The 20,810-nt window shown below is 38.5% G+C and overlaps 1 protein-coding gene and 3 pseudogenes across 1 annotated transcript; all 4 read left to right on the top strand.

Moving 5' to 3' along the window:
* Positions 1-2,561: 2,561 nt before the first annotated feature.
* LOC147919865 (uncharacterized) lies at positions 2,562-5,121 on the top strand. Its single transcript, XM_087504142.1, has 11 exons — positions 2,562-2,711; positions 2,785-2,977; positions 3,051-3,059; positions 3,337-3,484; positions 3,575-3,699; positions 3,800-3,881; positions 3,976-4,093; positions 4,181-4,299; positions 4,443-4,557; positions 4,665-4,850; positions 4,933-5,121. Exons 1-11 carry the CDS (start codon positions 2,562-2,564, stop codon positions 5,119-5,121), a joined length of 1,434 nt encoding a protein of 477 aa, XP_087360268.1.
* Positions 5,122-6,280: 1,159 nt separating this feature from the next.
* On the top strand, positions 6,281-9,876 carry LOC147919864 (uncharacterized; annotated as a pseudogene).
* Positions 9,877-10,319: 443 nt separating this feature from the next.
* On the top strand, positions 10,320-11,201 carry LOC147919863 (uncharacterized; annotated as a pseudogene).
* A 2,180-nt stretch (positions 11,202-13,381) lies between these two features.
* On the top strand, positions 13,382-13,837 carry LOC104772927 (F-box protein At2g35280 pseudogene; annotated as a pseudogene).
* Positions 13,838-20,810: the final 6,973 nt, after the last annotated feature.

Below are 20,810 nucleotides of genomic sequence, written 5' to 3'. Positions count from 1 at the left end.
TGTAAAAATCAATCTTTCTCTATAATTGTGACTTTTTATTGGTTATAATAATTGTAATATTCATATTTCAATTGTACATTTAAATATTGAGTTATAATAATATTAATTTACAAATATTTCATAAGTCAGCCGTGTAAGTCAATAACTCATCCATCACTTAGTTACTTTGTCGGAATTTTTTTATTTTTTATTCGAATTTTGAGTTCAATTTTTTTAATTATTTTGTATAATATGTTGTGAGAAAACTAACTTTATAAATTTATTACGCGAGTGAATCTGAGCAGGCATAGAATTATAATTAATATTAATATTATAACGTTTGGTGGTTATATACTTTGTTTGCGTGAGAGTTACTGGAAAAACGCACAGCTTAGTTGGTTAGTGACCCGTTTCTCAGGTTGTGTGTCACGGGTTCGACGCCTCAAAATCCTATTTTGTGCATTTTTCGTCATTTTTAATAAAGGGTAAAACAGTCATTTCGATTCATCTTCTCCACTCGAACCTGTAACCCTATGTCATGGCCGCCGGTCGTTTATTTACTCGTTTTTCATCGATTTCTTTGTTAATTCAACTGTTTTTGATAATCCAGTATTAGATCTAACATCTATCATCCTATTTCCAGTAAAAAAAATTTTTTTTTTTCGTTTTTCCAATTTTACAACCGATTAAGTTTTTTTTTTTCGGGCTGTGACGTGGAAAATCGAAAATGATGTGTATTTTAATTTGCTGATGTGTATTTTTTTTTACTCAAAATCGAAAAACAAAACCCAAGGGGTAAATTGTAATTACCCCCAGGTCACTAAACATTTGAGTAATTTTCAAAAGATTTATAAATATGAGTAATAAACCAACTTTTGGATAACATTTCAGTAATTCTTTTTTTTTTTTCCTTTGTTCTTCTGATTTTTGGACGTGAGGGCATTGTTAAAGTATTTCTAAAATCATTTCACGTTGAACTTGACATTCTAAAAGTTTTTAAAGTATTCCTAAAATTACGTATTATTCAATTGATCATTTTTAAAAATCTTTCAAAATCACTTGTTATTCAACTTGACATTCATTTAAAATCATTTAAAATCATTTAAAATAATACACAATCTCTTGTTATTCAATCAATCTATATATATAAAGTGCAGTTTCCTCCCTCCTGGTGCTGCCACGTCAGCGTTTTCCTCTGATTAAAAGGCCTTATTTCGTAAGCTATCCAGATTCATTTCTCTTCGGGCCTAATTTTTGGAAGGCCCATATTTTTTCCCCCGTCCAAATGTAACTCCTCGCTTTCCTCCATTCCGCCGCTGTTCGCCGAGTTCGACTTCCTCACCTGATAGACTCCTGGGTGAGGAATCAGCTTCCCAAGAACACACTCGCAAGGTCTTGAAGATGATCGATCGAAATGATGATGGTTAAAGGGTCGAAGATGCAAAGACAAGATCGACGAAGAAGGTGAAGGGGTGAATATGCAGCGGATCAAAGAAAATGAAGGGGTGAATGATGCAGTGGATGAAAAGAGGATCGAAATGAACTTCTAAGAGAGATGAAAATCTCTTAGACTTCAGGCTCAAATTCAACTTAGATATGACACACTAAGAAGAAGACAAGTTGAGAAGATATTACACACTTCTCAGATCAAACAAGTAGAAAGAGGTTTTTGATTTAAAATGTTTGATGATTTGCAAAAGAGAAATACATGGTCTTTAAATAGGAGAAGGGGGGACGAGATAGGGAAGAGAAAACCGTAGACAGCCTTGCAAGTTCAAGTTCAAGTTCATGCAAGATGTCTAGGAAATGACAAAACAATAAATGCAAAGTTTGAATGAGAAAGAGATAGAAAATGGGCCAAAGCTTTGTAATGGGCTTTGGACCACGACTTGGGCTGGCAAAGGGGGTCTAAAAATGTTACTTAGGCCTCATTAAAAACCTTGTCAAGAAAACCCAATGGGACAAAACTTGACCAAGGGAAAAAGAGCACCAAAGCAACATTTTACCCTTTACCGAGCACCTTGAGCTGTGAGCAATATCATAGTGGTTTGAGCCATGTCTTCTTGGTTCTTGTCCAGCTCCTTGAGTAGTCCACTGATAGCTTGGTTGAACCTCTTGGACCGTGACCTTGTTATAGGACCGTTCGGAACATACAAGGTTTCCTGCAGAACGCCTTTTTCTTTTGGCAGAACGCCTTCTTCTTTTGGCAGAACGTCTTCCTCTTCCGATGCTTCCTCTGGTTCGAGCTGCTCCTCTGCTACAAGCTTCTCCTCAGGTCGATGTTCTTTGGTTGAGCTAGCCAGGGACTCATCATCACCCGTTCCCCTTCTAGATAAAGGTGACCATCGATCTCAAATTAATTGTCTTTACTCCACACCCCTTCACTTCCTCTCCTGTCTTTCTTCTTCATAGTAACGGTTTCGTGTTTAATGGCCATTCATGAGCGTCGATGATCTCTTTTATGATCCAACACCCACTACGCTTTCTTCAATTGCGGTAAGTTTCAGTCTTATATAATGTTGTCGCTTACAATTTCATGCTTCTAAGATTGTACTTTCGCTTTTACATTACTTTTGAATAATATGGATTCCACCTTCGTTTCATTCGCAAATCTCAAAGCTGGCCGTCTTCACCAACAGATCGTTGGAAGGATGCTTCGTCATTGGCCTGCCCGTAACGTTAAAAAAGGTGGCCAACTCATGGGCGTTGATTTCCTTCTCATTGATGAGAAGGTATAAATCATGTTTACTTTTTCTTAACTTTTTCCGTTTTAGTCAAGTTTATCTAATTGTCAACTTTGTGCAGAGTACTGTCATCCAAGGGACGATCAATGTTAACCACCTTTCAAAATTCGAGAATTCTCTGCGTGATGGGGCAATATATGTTTTATCCGACTTTGAAGTCACAAGAAGCAATTCCCGTTTTAAGCTCACTGATTCCCCTTTGTCAATACGTTTCTCACCTACCACTGTTTTTGATCATGTTGATGAGTCTTTTGGTCTTATTCCAAAAGAGTTTTTTTAGGTTTCGGACTCATGAGCAAATGGTCTCTCTTGCAAATACCAATACAGATCTCCCAGGTACGTCGTCGTTTTCCACTTTTTCCGCTGTCTAATGGTTTCTATATGTACTACATCTCTGTCTATTGTTTTTCATGCTCTGTTTCTCATTAGTTGTCTTCTTTTGCAATTAAATCAAAAGTCATGTCCGGAATAAGAAGCATGTTTTGCCTGATTGTCTTTTGTTCTCCATTAAATTTCTGCTGTTTCAAAAGCAAACCTAAATTATTTTCAATGTCTATGCTTTCTCCTATTTGTAATATATTGCCCGTTTTGTTATTGTTTGCAATTTTGTTAGTTATGCAAGTTTTGTTTTTCATCTACCTTATTACGTCTTCTTGGGTTCTCACATTAGATGTCATGGGTCAAGTATGTTCCACCAAAGCTTACCGAAATGGAATGACACAAATGTTGGAGAGGATGTTAGTCATCCTCTCTCTTGAAAGGTCAGCCCCTCATCCTTTTCAGACACTAATTTAAATAGAATTACATGTACCTTCTTGATTATTTTGGCCGCATGTATTCTACTATTACAGTGGGGGGAAGGTACGATTGAGTGCTTTTGATGACCACGCAACTTCCCTAGAGAAGATTTTCAGCAAGAACGAGGATGGGGCTTATATATTGTTAGCTACAAATATAAATCCAAAGTTATTTGGAGGTGAAGCAGTTCATACCCTCTGCTATCTTCTCACTTTTTTTTAGTTCTAATTTTTTGCTATCTAAATCTTGCATGACAACTGACTCAAGTGTTTTTCCAGGTGAACTTTACCTCAACGCCACGTCTGGGACAAAATTCTATTCCGACGGAGACGTAGCAGTAACGCAACAGTTTCTTGAAAGGTATTTAAATAGTGTACTCTAAATTCTTTATATCTACTCATTCATACTCTGTTGTTTATGTTTCTTATCTATCATTAACTAAATGACCAAGCAGACTAAAGGGGAAAGAAAAGGAAGGCACAAACTCAATTGCACCATTCCATGGAGTTTCGAAGATTGAACATGTTTCCATTGATGAACTGAACCAGTTTGTTGCAACCGGAAATCCACAGGTCAATATAAGTTACATCGTATTTATTTTGTACAATCCACGGTCGCATTAACAACACTCTTTTTGTTTTCGTGTTGTAAAATTGTAGGAGATTGAATTCTTATGCAGCGCTATAGTAACAGTAATAGACATTCAAACTCAGCGTGGCTGGAGTTTTATATCATGTGCTGCATGTGGGACGAAAATGGTGAAGAAGATGTCTTCCCTCACATGAAATAACTTCAAATGTGGCTCTACTACTGCAATTGGGGATGTCAAGTACGTTTATTTACTGCTACACTATTCCCGGTTTTAAGTAATTTGCAAGTTTATTAACATATCCATTCTCTTATGATGTCATAATTTGGAAGATATCGTGTGGAACTGGTTGTACACGACGGCCTCATGACCGGCGTTTTTGTAGCGTTTGATAAGGACATGGTCAAGTTAACCAACATACAGGAATCAACTCTCACTTCTCAGATGGTATTAAAATACTCTCTGTATCTTTCAATGGTTTTCCATTTCTTTCAGACCTTTAATGTCAACAATCTACAACATATTTGACTCTAATTTCGTTTTGCTTACGCCAGGCTGACGCTGACCTAAGCACAGAATCTGGAGGTCCTATACCAAAAATAGTCTCTGATATTGTTGGAAAGAAATTAACATTCCAGATTAAGCTCACTGATTTCAATTTCACTCCTCACCATCAGTCATTCACTGTTTCACGTATTTATGAAGCTTCTGAGATGACTCCTGGTCCAACTTTCAGCGAGGTAAGATCAAGAACACATCTATATAACCCTCCGACAAATTACCTCAAGACTTTTGTTAAGTTCTTAGTATATATATACATAGGCACAAGCTGGAGAAAATGTGGATTTAGGTGGACAACTGCCTGCTACCAGTCCAAGTGGGCTACACTTGAACAGCACATCAGTGGATAAAGTTTTGCCGGTAAATTCCATTGGTTCTGGCGTTTGTGAGGACGAAACTTCATCGTCGGAAGCAAGGAACATGAAGCAGAAGAAACAGAAATTTAACTAGCCTACTCCTGATGCATTTTATTTTCATTTCTTTTCTCAACAGACTTTGGCTGCATTTACCAAGTGTTGTCAATTTTCCCCCTTTTTGGAGTTTCATTGCATTGCTATATCATTGTTATCGTAATCTGTTAGAGATTTGAATTGAATTTTCAATTTCATGTTCTACATTTATAATGCAGACATGTTTACATTGAAATATAAGTATACGACCAAATTCAATAGTGTAATTGGCAATTACAGTGTTTATACACACAGACAGATAAGTTACAAGAAAATCTAGGATCAGCACATAATATATTGGCACAAAATCTCCTGTTTTCTAGCTATTTCCTAATATCTAAGATGTACAAATATAATATGACCCTGTAGAAGTTCTTCTTCGTTTCACACCCTGTTCTGTTGTAATTTAAAACGTTATTGTTTGCAGGAATAATTAGGAAGGCCAATTGCAGAACATAAATTGTTTGAACTGCAAATTACACAACTCTTCCTGATTTAAAAGGACATCAACATGAGAAATCTTTTTTTTTAATTTTTTAAAAAAATAAAGAAGGTTCTAAACATTAACTTCCAACATTGGAGGAAAAATAGGAAACAATAAGTTGGGAAGTTGATTGCTTGCAGATGATACTGAAGAAATCACGAGTAACATGATGCTAAATGAATTATGAAAGTTAAAGAAGCTCCAAAGAAAAGAAACATACAAACGAAATGAGTAGTCATAATTACCTTCTTTCCTGTAGACTTAGCTATTGCTATTAATCAAACCACAACACGAAGAAGAACTATAATCCCGATTACTTGTAAATCTCATCATAATCCCGATTGTCTTCTACTTTTATATTTTTGACCTCATGTTCTGCAGGTAATAAACATTAAAGTTAAGAAGAACTATATGTGTGTTCTTAAATTTAAAACCCCTAATCTCTCCTTCTGGAAATATCATTAATATTTAAGTTTCGCTTTACTCCAAATACTATCAAACTAAAGGAAACGTTACACATTAGTAACCGCTCAGTAAGAAAATAAAAAATCACAATTACGAATTGTTTTTGCCTACTTTGTTCTAAACTCTACTTGTAAACATGATATCCCCTTCGTGACTCACAAAATTATCAACAAGTGTTGACTACTAGCACAGTTAGAGACGTATTCAAAATATGAAACAACGAGAAATTGGTGAAAGGAGCACACAGACTAACGCCAGAATTGCTAAACGCAAAGGAAAACTAAAGGCAGAGAACAGAGGTTTGAAGACAAGTAAGTTCCAAATTGCTTTTCTAAATATGGTAATCACTTGCACCTTCCAGTGTCACTTTACTAACCACCAATGTAATCTGACCAACTCTCCTAGATGCAAAGTAACACCAACCATGGCTAAGTCAAAAGGACTACATCGAAGCACCTAATCTTACGAAACTTGGACAAGAATCAGTAGCAAAAAACAGTAAACTTCTTGACTCGATAGACGACTTTATTTACTTAGTTATACACAGTCCTTTTATATTCTTTTTACAATGGTCAGGTCTATACACAAGAGCTAGGAAATTGCGACGTGCAATCATGGTAGCCAAACTCAATACCAAAAAACCAAAAGGTACAGGGAGATTTTCTAATTTGCATACTTACTTAAGTTCCATTTATCCCTGTTTGTACGAAGAAATACTGTTACTTTTACTCTTTCTTAATCGACCACATAACTAATACATAAAACGCCAAAGTTACAGCAACCAAGAAAGCGGACCCATCTACTACCACCGGTATTGTCACTTGCCAATTTTGTGCCGCCCTGCTCTGGAAATCTGAAACAAGGAATCAAACAATGTGTTGTCAACAAGGGCGTGTTAGATTACCAAAAGTGCGTCCTACACCCCCAGAACTAGAGAAGCTCTACAATGAATCATCAGACTATCGTCGTAACATCCGAGTATTGAACTCAATGCTAGCCTTCACATCAACTGGTGGTAAAGTTGATCACACAGTCACAGGCACACAAGGACCCTATACTTACAGGGTCCATGGCCAAAATTATCATTCCATTGGGTCTCTGTTACCTGAGGATGGAAAACAACCCTGTTTTCTACAACTTTACATTTTTGATACCAGAAATGAAATCCAAAATCATATGCAGAATATTACAGGGCCAGGAAAAGGGAAACCAGTTGATGAAGAGATAGTTGGTATTTTGATAATGATGCTAGATAGAATAAATGAACTGGCAAAGGTCTTCAGGAAAGCAAGGGATATATATGAGGATGGGGAATACTCCGAATTCAATATCAAATTAGTCAGCCAAGCAAAAAAAGGAAGACAGTATGACTTACCTACTGCAGATGAAATTGCTGGTTTAGTAGTTGGCGATTTCAGTACAGCAACTGCTGGTCGTGATGTCATCCTCCAATTTAAGTCTTCTCAACTACAAAGGATAAGTGATCAACATTCTCTTTATATGAGTCTTCAGTACCCTTTACTGTTTCCCTATGGTGAATCTGGATATCATGAGTCAATTGCATATCAGTCTTCAGAAGAGAGCCAAATAAAGCGATCATACATGACCATGAGAGAATACTACGCTTACCAGATTCAGACACGCTTATCAGAAGGTATGACTATTACTAAGGGAGGAAGATTATTTCATCAATACATTGTTGATGCCTACACAGCCACAGAGCAAAAAAGACTACGTTTTATAGCTCTTAATCAAAAGAAGTTAAGAGCTGATTTGTATAACAATGTCTACGATGCTGTTGAGAGAGGAGAAACAGATGCTAAACGAATTGGAAAAAAAATAATATTGCCATCAAGTTTCACTGCAGGCCCACGATATATGGTAGAGAAGTACCATGATGCCATGGCTATATGTAGATGGTTTGGAAATCCTGACTTATTTATCACCTTCACAGCTAATCCAAATTGGCCAGAACTTACAGAACATCTAAAAACATATACGACAGAGGGATCAAACTCAAGGCCTGACCTACAATCTAGAGTCTTTAAAATGAAACTAGAGGAAATGCTGGCCGATTTTAACAAATGAGTCTTTTTCCCTGTTCCTGTAGCAGGTATTTCATTTTATTTACAACCATCAGTTACATATGTTTATAAATCTTAAGATGAAAACTTAGCTTTAATACAATTTGTGTTATGTAGTTTTCTACACTATAGAGTTCCAAAAACGTAACCTGCCCCATGCACATATCTTACTCTGGCTAGAAGGTTCAAACAAAAACCCAGAACCAGCTCTAATTGATCAATTCATTTCAGCTGAATTACCCGATAAGGAAACAGACAGTGAAGGCTTCCAACTTGTAGAGCAGCATATGATGCATGGTCCTTGTGGTTTAGATAGACCTTACTCACCATGCATGGAAAATGGTATATTTATAAAAAGTACCCAAGAACTTTTGTGGACAACACTACCATTGACAGATCTGGTTACGTTGTCTACCGCCAGCGAAACGATGAGTCCAAATTCCTTTTCAAAGGTCTAACAAGATTAGACAATAGCCAGGTTGTGCCGCATAACCTTAATCTCCTGAAAAAGTATAAGGCACACATCAATGTCGAGTGGTGTTGTAAGACTAGCGCAGTTAAGTATCTATTCAAATATATTACTAAAGGAGTGGACAAGGCTACATTTGTGATTGTCAGACCATGTGAAACGAAAAAAAGAAAAGGGTCGCAAAAAGAAGAACATCAAACTGTTGATGAAATAAGTGAGTACCTAGACTGTCGTTATGTCTCTGCATGCGAGGCCGTATGGAGAATATTTGCATTTCACATACATCACCACAAGCCAGCAGTTATACGACTTCAAATACATCTTCAAGATCAACAGAGATTACTATTTGATCAGTTGCAATGGTTAGAAAGTGTTATATCAAGAGAAGATGTAGAGAAAACAATGCTCACTGAATGGATGGCCACAAACAAAAGGGAGAAAGAGTTAGCTGACCCAGAATATACAGCAGAGAAAAAGGCCTACGACCTTACATATGTTGAATTCCCTAAATATTATGTCTGGAACACCACCAAGACCTGGACGAGGAGAAAACAATGTTTGGCTATTGGGAGAATAGTGCATATTCACCCATCAGCAGGAGATTTGTTTTATTTCAGAATCTTATTGAATATAGTCAAAGGTGCAACATGTTTCGATGATATTAAGACAGTGGGTGGAGTAATATATGCAACATATAAAGAAGCATGCTACATCAGAGGACTATTAGATGGTGACAAAGAGTGGCATGATGTTCTAAAAGAGGCATCACAATGGGCAACATCATACCAAATACGGTATATTTTTGTTACGCTGCTAATCTATTGTGAAGTAGCAAACCCTCGAGAACTTTGGAACAAAAACTGGAGATACCTAGCAGAAGATGTGCAACATAATCGAAGGAAAATGTTCGATTTTAGAGCTTTGGACCTAAACGATGTCGAGCTTGAGCAATATGCTTTAATTGAAATCGAGGAGCTATTACTGGAGAATGACAGGTTGCTGTCAAATTTCCATGACATGCCACTGCCTGACAAAGCTATTTTGAAAAGAATCAGCCATCGTTGTCTTGCAGAAGATTTGCAAATTGATGTCGAGAAAGAGAGGGATGACCATTCCAGATTATTTCCATCACTAAATGAGGAACAAAGAGAAGTATATGATGCAGTCATGAAATCCGTGGAAAATAAGTCAGGGAAACTGTTCTTTCTACAAGGGACAGGGGTACCGGAAAAACATACCTCTATCAAACCATAATAGCTAAGCTTCGTTCAATCAGTAAAATTGTTATCCCAGTTGCCTCCGCTGGAATAGCAGCTCTGCTCCTACCTGGTGGAAGGACATCTCATTCACGATTCAAGATTCCAATCAACATCAATGAAGGGTCAACATGTGAAATAAAGGCTGGAACAATGCTAGCAACGTTAATATCAAAGGCTGATTTAATAATATGGGATGAGGCACCCATGGCACATAGACACGCGTTTGAAGCTGTGGGTCGAACAATAAGAGACCTAATAGCGTTAGACGACGAGACTGCACTGACCAAGCCGTTGGGAGGTAAAACAGTTTTACTAGGAGGAGATTTTAGGCAAATATTACATGTTGTTCCCCAAGGAAGTCGCCAGGACACAGTACAAGCCTCCTTAAATCGATCACCACTGTGGGGTTTCTGTCAAATATTCAAGTTGTCAATAAATATGAGGCTAAAACAGTCAGATGCAGCTTTTGCTGCTTGGATTTTAAAAGTGGGTGATGGTAATTCAGTGTCAGCAAGCACTACACCTGATGAACATGTTGGAGGGTGCAGAATAGCTATAGACGAAGGGTTAATGCTGCCAAATGGAGGAAACCATCTACAAGCGATTATAAGTGCTGCTTATCCAGCTTTCTCTCAATTCTTCAAACAACAAAAGTACTTGACCGAGAGGGCGATCCTTACTCCGCGGAATCAGACTGTTCGTGAAATTAATGACTTCCAGCTATCCATGGTGCCAGGCGAGACTAAAGAGTATTTAAGCTCTGATTCACTCTAGACAGAGCTGACACCAGCTGGCGATTGGAACAACTTATACACGGTGGAATATTTAATCTCCTTGGAGTTTCCAGGCCTACCAAACCATCAAATCCTGTTGAAAGTTGGAGTACCAATAATGCTCCTCCGAAATCTAAACCAGTAAAAAGGGTTATGCAATGGTACGCGGCTAATTGTCACCAGACTCGGTGTAAGGATAATAGAGGGAGAAATACTTACTGGTACCCATGTTGGTGAAATAGTACTGATCCCAAGGATTGTTTTGTCTCCTAATGACAGCAAGCATCCGTTCACTCTACGAAGAAAGCAATTTCCAATACGAGTCTCCTACGCAATGACGATTAACAAGAGTCAAGGCCAAAGTTTGAAACAAGTAGCTCTTTATTTACCACAATCAGTGTTCACGCACGGACAACTATATGTTGCTCTATCCCGTGTAACTTCCAATTCAGGGTTGAAAATCCTAGATGCTACATCAGAGAACAATGGTATTGATGGGGTTATGAATATTGTCTACAAAGAAATCTTCAACAACATAGCAACTTAAAGAGGTACGGAGAAAACAGTCCATCATAAACAACATACCATCCTATACTAACTTTGGCTTATATCTCTTCTTAGGAATGTGAAAAGTAGCAAAGACCATCCCAAAAAGACGATGCTACAAGTCTCATATAGCTGCAAAAGCAACATTCGAATTTTTGTTTTCTAAAAATTTACACTTACTTACAGTTGCAAAACTAATACTCCAATCTTGAAAAATTTTCATGAGACTTTCCTATTGTCAACTTCTACATTAAACATATAGTCCCCAAAGCTATGTACCACAAATGTCAACACATAGCTCCAACTGGAGGACCAACTGAATAAGCCGCAAACAAGTTAACGTAAACAAAAATTGAAAAAGAGTTTTTAAAAACACAGCATGATAAAATGATACTCTATTTTGATGAAATTACAAAAATATAAATCTACCTCAACTTCAAAGAAAGATAAAAACCACAACATGATAAAGTGATACTCTATTTTGGATAAGTATTTGAGCCAGACTCTATTAACTTAAATTATGAATGAAAATACATAATTCAAAAGAGTTAACGAAAACAAGTATACCAAAACGAAAATACATAATTCCTTACAGGTTTATGATCAAGTGAATAAGTCGTAAACAAGTTAACGAAAACAAAAATTCAAAAGAGTTTTTAAAAACACAATTCATAGTCTCATATATGATTACTAAGAATACATTGAAGATGTGTACAATGTCATCAAACATTCAACCCAAATCATAAGAAAACTCTAGCAACAAAGAAAGATATCAAAAAACAACCCACCACTTAAAATAGATGGACAAACAGGAGAGAAAAAAAGACATAATCGTAGAAAACCAACACTTACAAGAAACCGGTATTTTGTAAACAAGGGTTAACTTTATAATTGGAAAGTTAAAAACCGAAACTGAAAGTACCAAAAAATAGAGCTACCTAAACTTCAAAGAAAGATAAAATCACAGCATGATAAAATGATACTCTATTTTGGATAAATATTTGGGTCAGGCTCTATTAACTTAAATTATGAATGAAAATACCAAAGCCTATGTGCATATTTGGCTTCTATCAACAATTAAGATTCGACTCCCCAGCACCCCCACTAACCTGACGCTTATAAATGGCCAATATCACCGTAAATGCAATTAACAGACGTAAATTGATCCATTAGAAAATGAAATGGTAAAGAGACCACAACTAGGCCTGGGCATTTGGGTGTTCGGGTCGGGGTCAGATTCGGGTAATTCGGATTCGGGTTTTTCGGGTTTACGAATATAGGATCCGCACAGGTGCTTATATAATTTCGGGTCGGGGTCAGGTTCGGTTCCTCTCGGGTTCGGGTTATTTGGGTATTAACTTTAAGAAACCTGTAATGTATCCAAAATATATTCAGTTATGGATAGTACCTACTCGAACATATCCAAAGTACCCACAAAAACCTGAAATGTACCCAGAAAACCCGAATAACCCGAAAAACAAATGAAACTGCATAACATGAAATCTTAAACAAATGAAACTGAGCATACCATGTCTCGCAAAATAAGCATCCCAACAAAGAAAAGCATGTCTTGAAATCTTAAACATCCCAACAAAGCAAACGAAACTTAAACATCCCAACAAAGAAAAGCATGTCTCGCAAATGAAAGAACGAAAGAAAGAAGAATCATCCCAGCATGTCAGTCTTTAACACATTATCCATATATCATGACCTCTTACATCAAACCAAACAGCGGAATTAGGTTTTGGAGATCTCATTTGAGAGTTTTGGTTTATAAAAGCTAAAGATTCTTGAAATCGGACAAAAATTGGCAACTTCGACATGTTTATGCAAAGTAAAGAAGATTCACAAGGATTCAAGGAGAGGAGATTAAGGCAAACGGAAATATGGCAATATATGTGATATCATGTATGTATAAATGTGTTCTCGGGTTCAAACAGATATCATCGGTTCCTCGGATTCGGTTCGGATAATACCCGATACCCGTGGGTATTTGGAAATGAAACCCGAGTGGTTATTTATACAGAAGCGGGTCAGGGTCGGGTCGGGTTTTTGCGGGTCAGGGTCGGGTCGGTTCTTCGGGTTCGGTTTATTTGCCCAGGCCTAACCACAACTATATAACAAGTACACTGGACACAACCAAAAGACATATTCAGACCAAAAAATAAAAAAACCCAAAAAATGCCTCGAGAAGGAAATTTATCAGTCTTAGAAAGCTTACCACAAGATATTCTTGGGGATATCATATCCAGAGTTGCAAAAGGTGGCCGTGAAGATGTTCTTCATTGCATGTTAGTTTCACATGAACTAGCAATAGCCTGCAAGGATGAAAGAGTTGCTAAAAATCTCAGCCTAAAGCCCCTGGCCATGAATCCATTATCAACTTTAAACAACTATGAAGCAGTCATGGAGAGATGTCTACAAAATGGTAATGCTGAAGCACATTATATTGAAGGCATAAAGGAGTATTTCTACCACAACAACACAGACATCAGCCTCCATCATCTCGAAACATCTGCTGAAGGTTTGTATGAAAAAGGCATTTATCTATATGGGATACTCATGTTATGCAGGGGAGAAATAGAGAAAGGTAAACAATATCTGGATAAGCTTGCAACATCCGTGTTCCGGGAATAGAGTTTGGGTTATGTTCAGTAAACCAAAAGAGTGGATTTTATTTAATTTTGGTTTAATTAAATCCTGGTTTAATCAAATTAAACCAAAAACCCTTATTTCTCCTTCTAATTGTCGACGCCTCCTCTCTCCTTTTGGTGCTTTTGTCGTCATTTTCATCAGAGAGAGGGAGAGAAAGAGACATAACTCTTGGTTATTGAGTGTAAAGGAGAAAGAGAAGGAGATCAAGCTTTTTCCTTAGTGTTAAGAGAGAAACAGAACTGTCAGGGTTTGGGAGAAGGAGGATTCGACGGGTCAAATCATTTTGAAAGGTACTGATGTTTGGTATGGTTGTAGCTAAGAGATTTTAGTACACTCTCCGTTTTGCAGAAATGAATTTGGGTTAATATTCTAGGAGATATTGGCAGTTTCGTGGGGCGTTTCTTCTCATTCGCGGATTGAGACCAGCGGGTGTTACGGGGATGATTGCGGTTTCATCTATAATGTGATCGTGCTTAAATTTTCTGGTAAGCTTCTGGACGTATATACCTTGCTTTTCACCGGAGAGATTAGAAAGTTAACGGTTAGTTTTGATTTCGTGGTTTCACTTGTGAGGTTGTTCTTTTCTGTTTTTCTGGCAGTTTGTTTTCAATATTTGTTTGTTGTTGTGATTGGTTGTAGGAGCAAGTTTGGTTGTTCTTGGATATTGGAAAGCCTCTCATTTGGTTGTATTTAGTTTTGTGAATCACTTGTTAAGGTAAGTGCAGGACCATGGCTTATCTAAGCTGGAGATTTCTCTAATCTGCTTGTTTATGTGTTGTTTGGCTTGTTGATTGTTGATTGTTGATTGATGATTGTTGGTTGATGGTTAGAGATGTCTCTATTGCTTGTGTGTATAGCCCAGTAGATGGGAGGATTGCCTTACTGAGTGTTTATTAAATACTCATGCATTGCAATATGTGTTTGTGGTGCAGGTAAAGGCAAAGTGTGACCGTGGAATCAGGGCGATGAAGAGGAGGATGTTCTAGTGGTTCGCTTGGTTGTCTGGCTTCTGTTAGGTTGCTAGAGTGGAGTCCTAGAATGTTGTTTAGGATTGCTGGTTCTTTGGTTTATGTTGTTTGGATCATTAGTTTATGATTTGGAATTAATATTGGCTATTTATATTTATTGGATATTGGTAGTGTTTTCTGCTGATGATTGTGATTGTGGTTAGGTGGCTAGTGGATATGGGACCACTAGTTGTAGTTTATTAATATATATATATATTAGTTATTATTTATAAAAAAGGGTCGGTTGTTTCAGTTTGGTATCAGAACCCTTACGGTTCTAGGTTTGGGTTCACTAGGTTTCTGTTGTGATGTTTGGGATTGCATGTCTTGATTGATTATGTGAGTTAGTCAATTGTGTGTGGCATGGAGTCCTAGAACATCCTCTTCGAGCCTACAATATGATTGCATGGTGAGTTTGTATTTTTTCTGTATTTGTATTATGTTAAGATTGCTTGTTAGCCTCTGTTCTTGGAAGTGTAGTGGCTATAGGTGTTTGAGTTGTTGGTCGTGGATGGAGACATAGTCGTGGTCATAGTCGGGCGGGTCCCGAGGCTAGCGAGAGTGTGGTCCAGAGTTCCACGAGATGGTACGTCAGAGGGTCACAAGCGTATTAGGAGGGACCAGAGGGGGTTAGCCGGTGAGCGTGCCGGGGGTGCTGAGAACCCAGGTGTGGGGTTGCAGCAGGTGGAGCCCAGGGTCGAGATGATCGCTTGGCGGATCTGTTGGGGTGCTGTTGGAGCGGTTACCGAGAGGGGTACCAGTGTAGGCTCCAGTTGTGCTGCATATGGTGGGGTGCAGCCGAGGGCTGCGGATGTTGAGGACTTTCCACCTTATGTTAAGAGGATGGAGCGGTTGTAGATGACCGGTATAAGATTATTCTCAAGGGGTATCAGACCTAGAGAGGCGGATAGGTGGACATATGCAGTTGGAGCAGATATTTATCTGTTTGGAGGTTAATTGGATATTAGAAGTTTAGTGGGCAGGTGTAACATTGCAATGTTATACTCGGACCACAAGAGGTACTTTGTGTCAAGAGATGTTTATAGTTGTTAAGGATTGTTGCTCCTAAGGGGATGGTGATTCCCCTGAATACCGATAGCTCGAGGGGCTGAGGGCTCCGAGAGTGGCAGAGGGGATGATGTTCCCCTGAGGGGATGAGTAGTTCCCCTGATACCGAGATCTTGAGGATTGTGGTCCAAGAGTGAGACGGTATAACTCGAAGACGTTGGTCTGAGAGTGAGATCGGTATGACTCGAAGGTTGCGACCTAAGAATGGAAGAGTTGGGAGCAAGCAATGTATAGAACGTGAGTATAAACATAACGACGGAATGTAGACCTCGAGAGTGATGGTGGTTTAATCTTGGATTTTAGGATTATGTTGGCCGGTGGGCCAGGGTTTTATGACCAGAGCGGTTATGAATGTTGGCTGTGCGCCAGGATTGTGAGACCGGTGGTGCTGGAGTCCCGGGAAGGGGAGTTACAGCAGGTTTGAGCCGGGAAAGGCATGTTTGCCAGATACATAAGTTCACGAGAAGCCTTCATGGAAGGATAAACTAATCGTTGCGACGATGTTGGATGAAGTTCATTGGAGATGGAAAGGGTTGCTAGATTCAAGGTTTTGGTAAGCTTGTTGGAGGGAATAAGTCAAGTGGTTTGAGTTAGCGGCCTGAAAAGCATTTGAAGCGGTGAATCAGAATATGCGAACGTATGGTACTTGTTTGTTTTATTATGTTCGTATTAATGATTTGCTGTGGAGAATTGCCAAGCGGAAGGAATAAGCTAACTTGTGGAAGTTTCCCTAACTGGCAAGTTACTAGAGGTTCTTGGAGGAACAAGAGGGTTGATATTCAGGTGGCGGCGAGTTGATGTTGGCATACTTGACTATTTGTTTAGTTGAGCTGAGGAAGTAACTAGAGAATTTATGGAGCAAGGGATTCATACGTTCTAATGTATCACCGTGGAGAGCACCGGTGTTGTTTGTTAAAAAGAAGGATGGGAGTTTCCGGTTGTGCATTGATTATCGGGGTTTGAGCCGGGTCACTGTGAAGAAAAAGTACCCTCTTCCTAGGATCGATGAGTTGTTGGATCAGTTGAGGCGTGCTACTTGGTTCTCTAAGGTAGATCTGGCGTCGGGTTATCATCAGATACCGATAGATGAGGCAGATGTGAGAAAGACGGCTTTCAGGACGAGGTATGGGCATTATGAGTTCATGGAGATGCCTTTTTGGGTTGACTAACGCGCCAGCAGCGTTTATGAGATTGATGAACAACATGTTTCAGGAGTTTCTGGATGTGTCTGTCATCATTTTCATTGACGATATTCTGGTATTTTCTAAGAGGCCTGAGGAGCATGCAGTGCATTTGAGGGCAGTTTTGGAGAAGCTGCGGGAGCAGAAGTTGTTTCCTAAGTTGAGCAAGTGTAGTTTTTGGCAGCGTGAGATGGGCTTTCTGGGTCAACATTGTTTCTGCAGAGGGGGTTTCTGTGGATCCAGAGAAGATTCAGGCTATCAGAGATTGGCCTAGACCGCAGAATGCCACAGAGATCAGGAGTTTCCTTGGTTTGGCAGGTTACTACAGGAGGTTTGTGAAGGGTTTTCAAGCAGAGCACGTCCGATGACTAAGTTGATAGGGAAGGATGTTCCTTTTGTTTGGTCATAGGAGTGAGTGGAGGGTTTTGTAAGCCTGAAGGAGATGTTGACTGCTACGCCAGTGTTGGCTTTGCCTGAGCAGGAGTTGGAATCTCTGGTAGGAGAGATCAGTGCTTTGAAGTTATGTGCTGTGTCTTAGGAACCGTTGGGTTTTGAGGCGGTTGATAGAGCAGACCTGCTGAATAGGGTGTGGCTGGATCAGAAGAAGGATTTGGGGCTGGTGAATGCCTCAAAGGATGTTGATTCAGAGTATAAGGTCTCAGATAATGGAACTATCTTGGTGCACAGTCTGGTTTGTGTGCCCAAGGATGAGGAGTTGAGGCAGGAGATCCTGAGAGAGGCTCACGCGAGCAAGTTTTATATTCATCAATGAGCGACTAAGATGTATCGTGATCTCAAGAGGTACTATTACTGGGTCGGGATGAAGAAGGATGTAGCTAGTTGGGTCGTGAGGTGCGATGCGTGTCAGCTAGTGAAGGCTGAGCATCAGGTTCCTGGCGGTTTACTGCAGAGTCTACCCATTCTAATTGGAAGTGGGATATGAGCACTATGAATTTTGTGGTAAGATTGCCAGTGTCATGGACCTTTGATGTTATTTGGGTCATTGTGGACCGATTGACTAAGTCAGCACATTTTCTGGCCATTAAGAAGACTGATGGAGCAGCGGTCTTGGCTAAGAAGTATGTGAGAGAGATACTCAGATTGCATGGGGTGCCAGCGAGCATTGTGTCTGATAGGGATTTTAAGTTCACTTCTGTGTTTTGGAAGGCATTTCAGGCAGAGATGGGCACTAAGGTGCATATGAGTACAGTTTATCATCCCCAGACTGATGGACAATCAGAGAGGACGATCCAGACGCTGGAGGATTTGCTGAGGATGTGTGTGTTGGATTTGCTAAGAGATTTTTGTACACTCTCCATTTTGCAGAAATGAATTTGGGTTAATATTCTAGGAGATATTGGCAGTTTCGTGGGGCGTTTCTTCTCATTCGCGGATTGAGACCAGCGGGTGTTATGGGGACGATTGCGGTTTCATCTATAATGTGATCGTGCTGAAATTTTCTGGGAAGCTTCTGGACGTATATACCTTGCTTTTCACCGGAGAGATTAGAAAGTTAACGGTTAGTTTTGATTTCGTGGTTTCACTTGTGAGGTTGTTCTTTTCTGTTTTTCTGGCAGTTTGTTTTCAATATTTGTTTGTTGTTGTGATTGGTTGTAGGAGCAAGTTTGGTTGTTCTTGGATATTGGAAAGCCTCTCATTTGGTTGTATTTAGTTTTGTGAATCACTTGTTAAGGTAAGTGCAGGACCATGGCTTATCTAAGCTGGAGATTTCTCTAATCTGCTTGTTTATGTGTTGTTTGGCTTGTTGATTGTTGATTGTTGATTGATGATTGTTGGTTGATGGTTAGAGATGTCTATTGCTTGTGTGTATAGCCCAGTAGATGGGAGGATTGTCTTACTGAGTGTTTATTAAATACTCATGCATTGCAATATGTGTTTGTGGTGCAGGTAAAGGCAAAGTGTGACCGTGGAATCAGGGCGATGAAGAGGAGGATGTTATAGTGGTTCGCTTGGTTGTTTGGCTTCATTTAGGTTGCTAGAGTGGAGTCCTAGAATGTTGTTTAGGATTGCTGGTTCTTTGGTTTATGTTGTTTGGATCATTAGTTTATGATTTGGAATTAATATTGGCTATTTATATTTATTGGATATTGGTAATGTTTTCCGCTGATGATTGTGATTGTGGTTAGGTGGCTAGTGGGTATTGGACCACTAGTTGTAGTTTATTAATATATATATATATATATATATATATATATATATATATATATTTATTATTTATAAAAAAAGGTCGGTTGTTTCAGTTTGGTATCAGAACCCTTACGGTTCTAGGTTTGGGTTCACTAGGTTTCTGTTGTGATGTTTGGGATTGCATGTCTTGATTGATTATGTGAGTTAGTTAAAAGTAAGGAGACGGGAATGAGATTACACCAAAGTTGAAGGAGCTAAACTTAAAACTTTAAAACCTTTTTCACAAAGGAGTCAAATGGCCCTAAAAGCCGACGAAATTTTAGGCCCACGGCCTACTAACTAAACGCAAGAAGTAGCAAACATACATTCAAGTCCAATTTTAAAAATTTAGGCTCCGATTGAACCATATAAAAACAAGAAAACACTAATTAAATAAACAATATTCCGAAACTTTTTAAAATATTATATATAGAAATTACAGTACTTAAGGCGGATCAGTTACAAAGATGCAAAAACAATAAAAGAAAAACTTTAATACCCCACTATACCATTACACAAATATGAAACGGAAACGAGTGGAAAACAATGTGATTTAAACTTTACACAATCATAAAAACATTTATGGTGGACTTATCAAAACAACTAGCCACTATCTATATATATAGCCTCGATATAGTTCACACCTATACTAATACTCAAAGTAAAAAACTACAAACATATAGAGAAAATGGCCAACTATCAGAATCGAGAGTATACGTTCTCATATGAAACTCTACCTAGAAGGTTACAGAGCGCGAATGCAATTTTCCTGACAATAAGAAGGCCACAGAACAGCAACTCGAGATCGAGATACCTTACCCAAGTGATGGCGACGAATTGACATTGGCAACCTTCAGAAGCAATGTTCTATACCAGCTAATATCTCATGCTATACCAATGAACAAAGCAAGAATAAGGACAGGCTGGTTCCTGCAATTTGTCAACGCAGTCAGAAGGACAAATATTCCAAGCACTAGGACTATTCTTATAAACTTCACAGTTACAGTTTATAACATCCAGGAAAACAACATCGTCAACATAGAGATGGTCAGAGCCAATCTACAAACATCAAAGAGACCACCAAGCAAATCAGAGGAGGATGAAGACTGCGTTATTTGTTTGGAATCATTTAGAGGGGATGCTGAAGTCAACACACTCAAATGTAACCATATCTACCACCATCAATGTATTGTCACTTGGCTACATGAAACGACAAATTGTCCAATTTGTAGGACAACAGATCTATAAGAAAAGAATAACAAAAAATATATGCCATTTTTACAACTACATTGTGTTATTCTCTTCACAAAAACTCATTATCATTACTCATTAGACAATAGACAATCTAACAGGGCGGGAAAATGAAACACCCTCTAAAAAATTGAAAAGAAATTAAAAAAAAGAAAGAGAGTTTAATTTAAACAGCGAATAAATCTAAAATAAAGTCCTTTTTGTGGAAAAGAATATACACCATATTTCAAGCCAAAATTATTTACCACTACTTAAAAGGAA

Source organism: Camelina sativa, chromosome 20 (genome assembly GCF_030686135.1).
Source record: "Camelina sativa cultivar CO46 ecotype springtype chromosome 20, ASM3068613v1".
NCBI lineage: Eukaryota > Viridiplantae > Streptophyta > Magnoliopsida > Brassicales > Brassicaceae > Camelina > Camelina sativa.
Note: the sequence above shows the minus strand (reverse complement) of the source record. Positions and strands in the feature narration are given on the sequence as shown.

What these genes read in the sequence shown, in the direction of transcription:
- LOC147919865 (XM_087504142.1), top strand. Translation starts at nt 2,562, where the DNA reads ATGGATTCCACCTTCGTTTCATTCGCAAATCTCAAAGCTGGCCGTCTT. An exon ending in TCCTTCTCATTGATGAGAAG is followed by an intron (nt 2,712 to 2,784) that starts GTATAAATCATG and finishes AACTTTGTGCAG; the next exon opens with AGTACTGTCATCCAAGGGAC. An exon ending in GTGAAGAAGATGTCTTCCCT is followed by an intron (nt 4,300 to 4,442) that starts CACATGAAATAA and finishes ATAATTTGGAAG; the next exon opens with ATATCGTGTGGAACTGGTTG.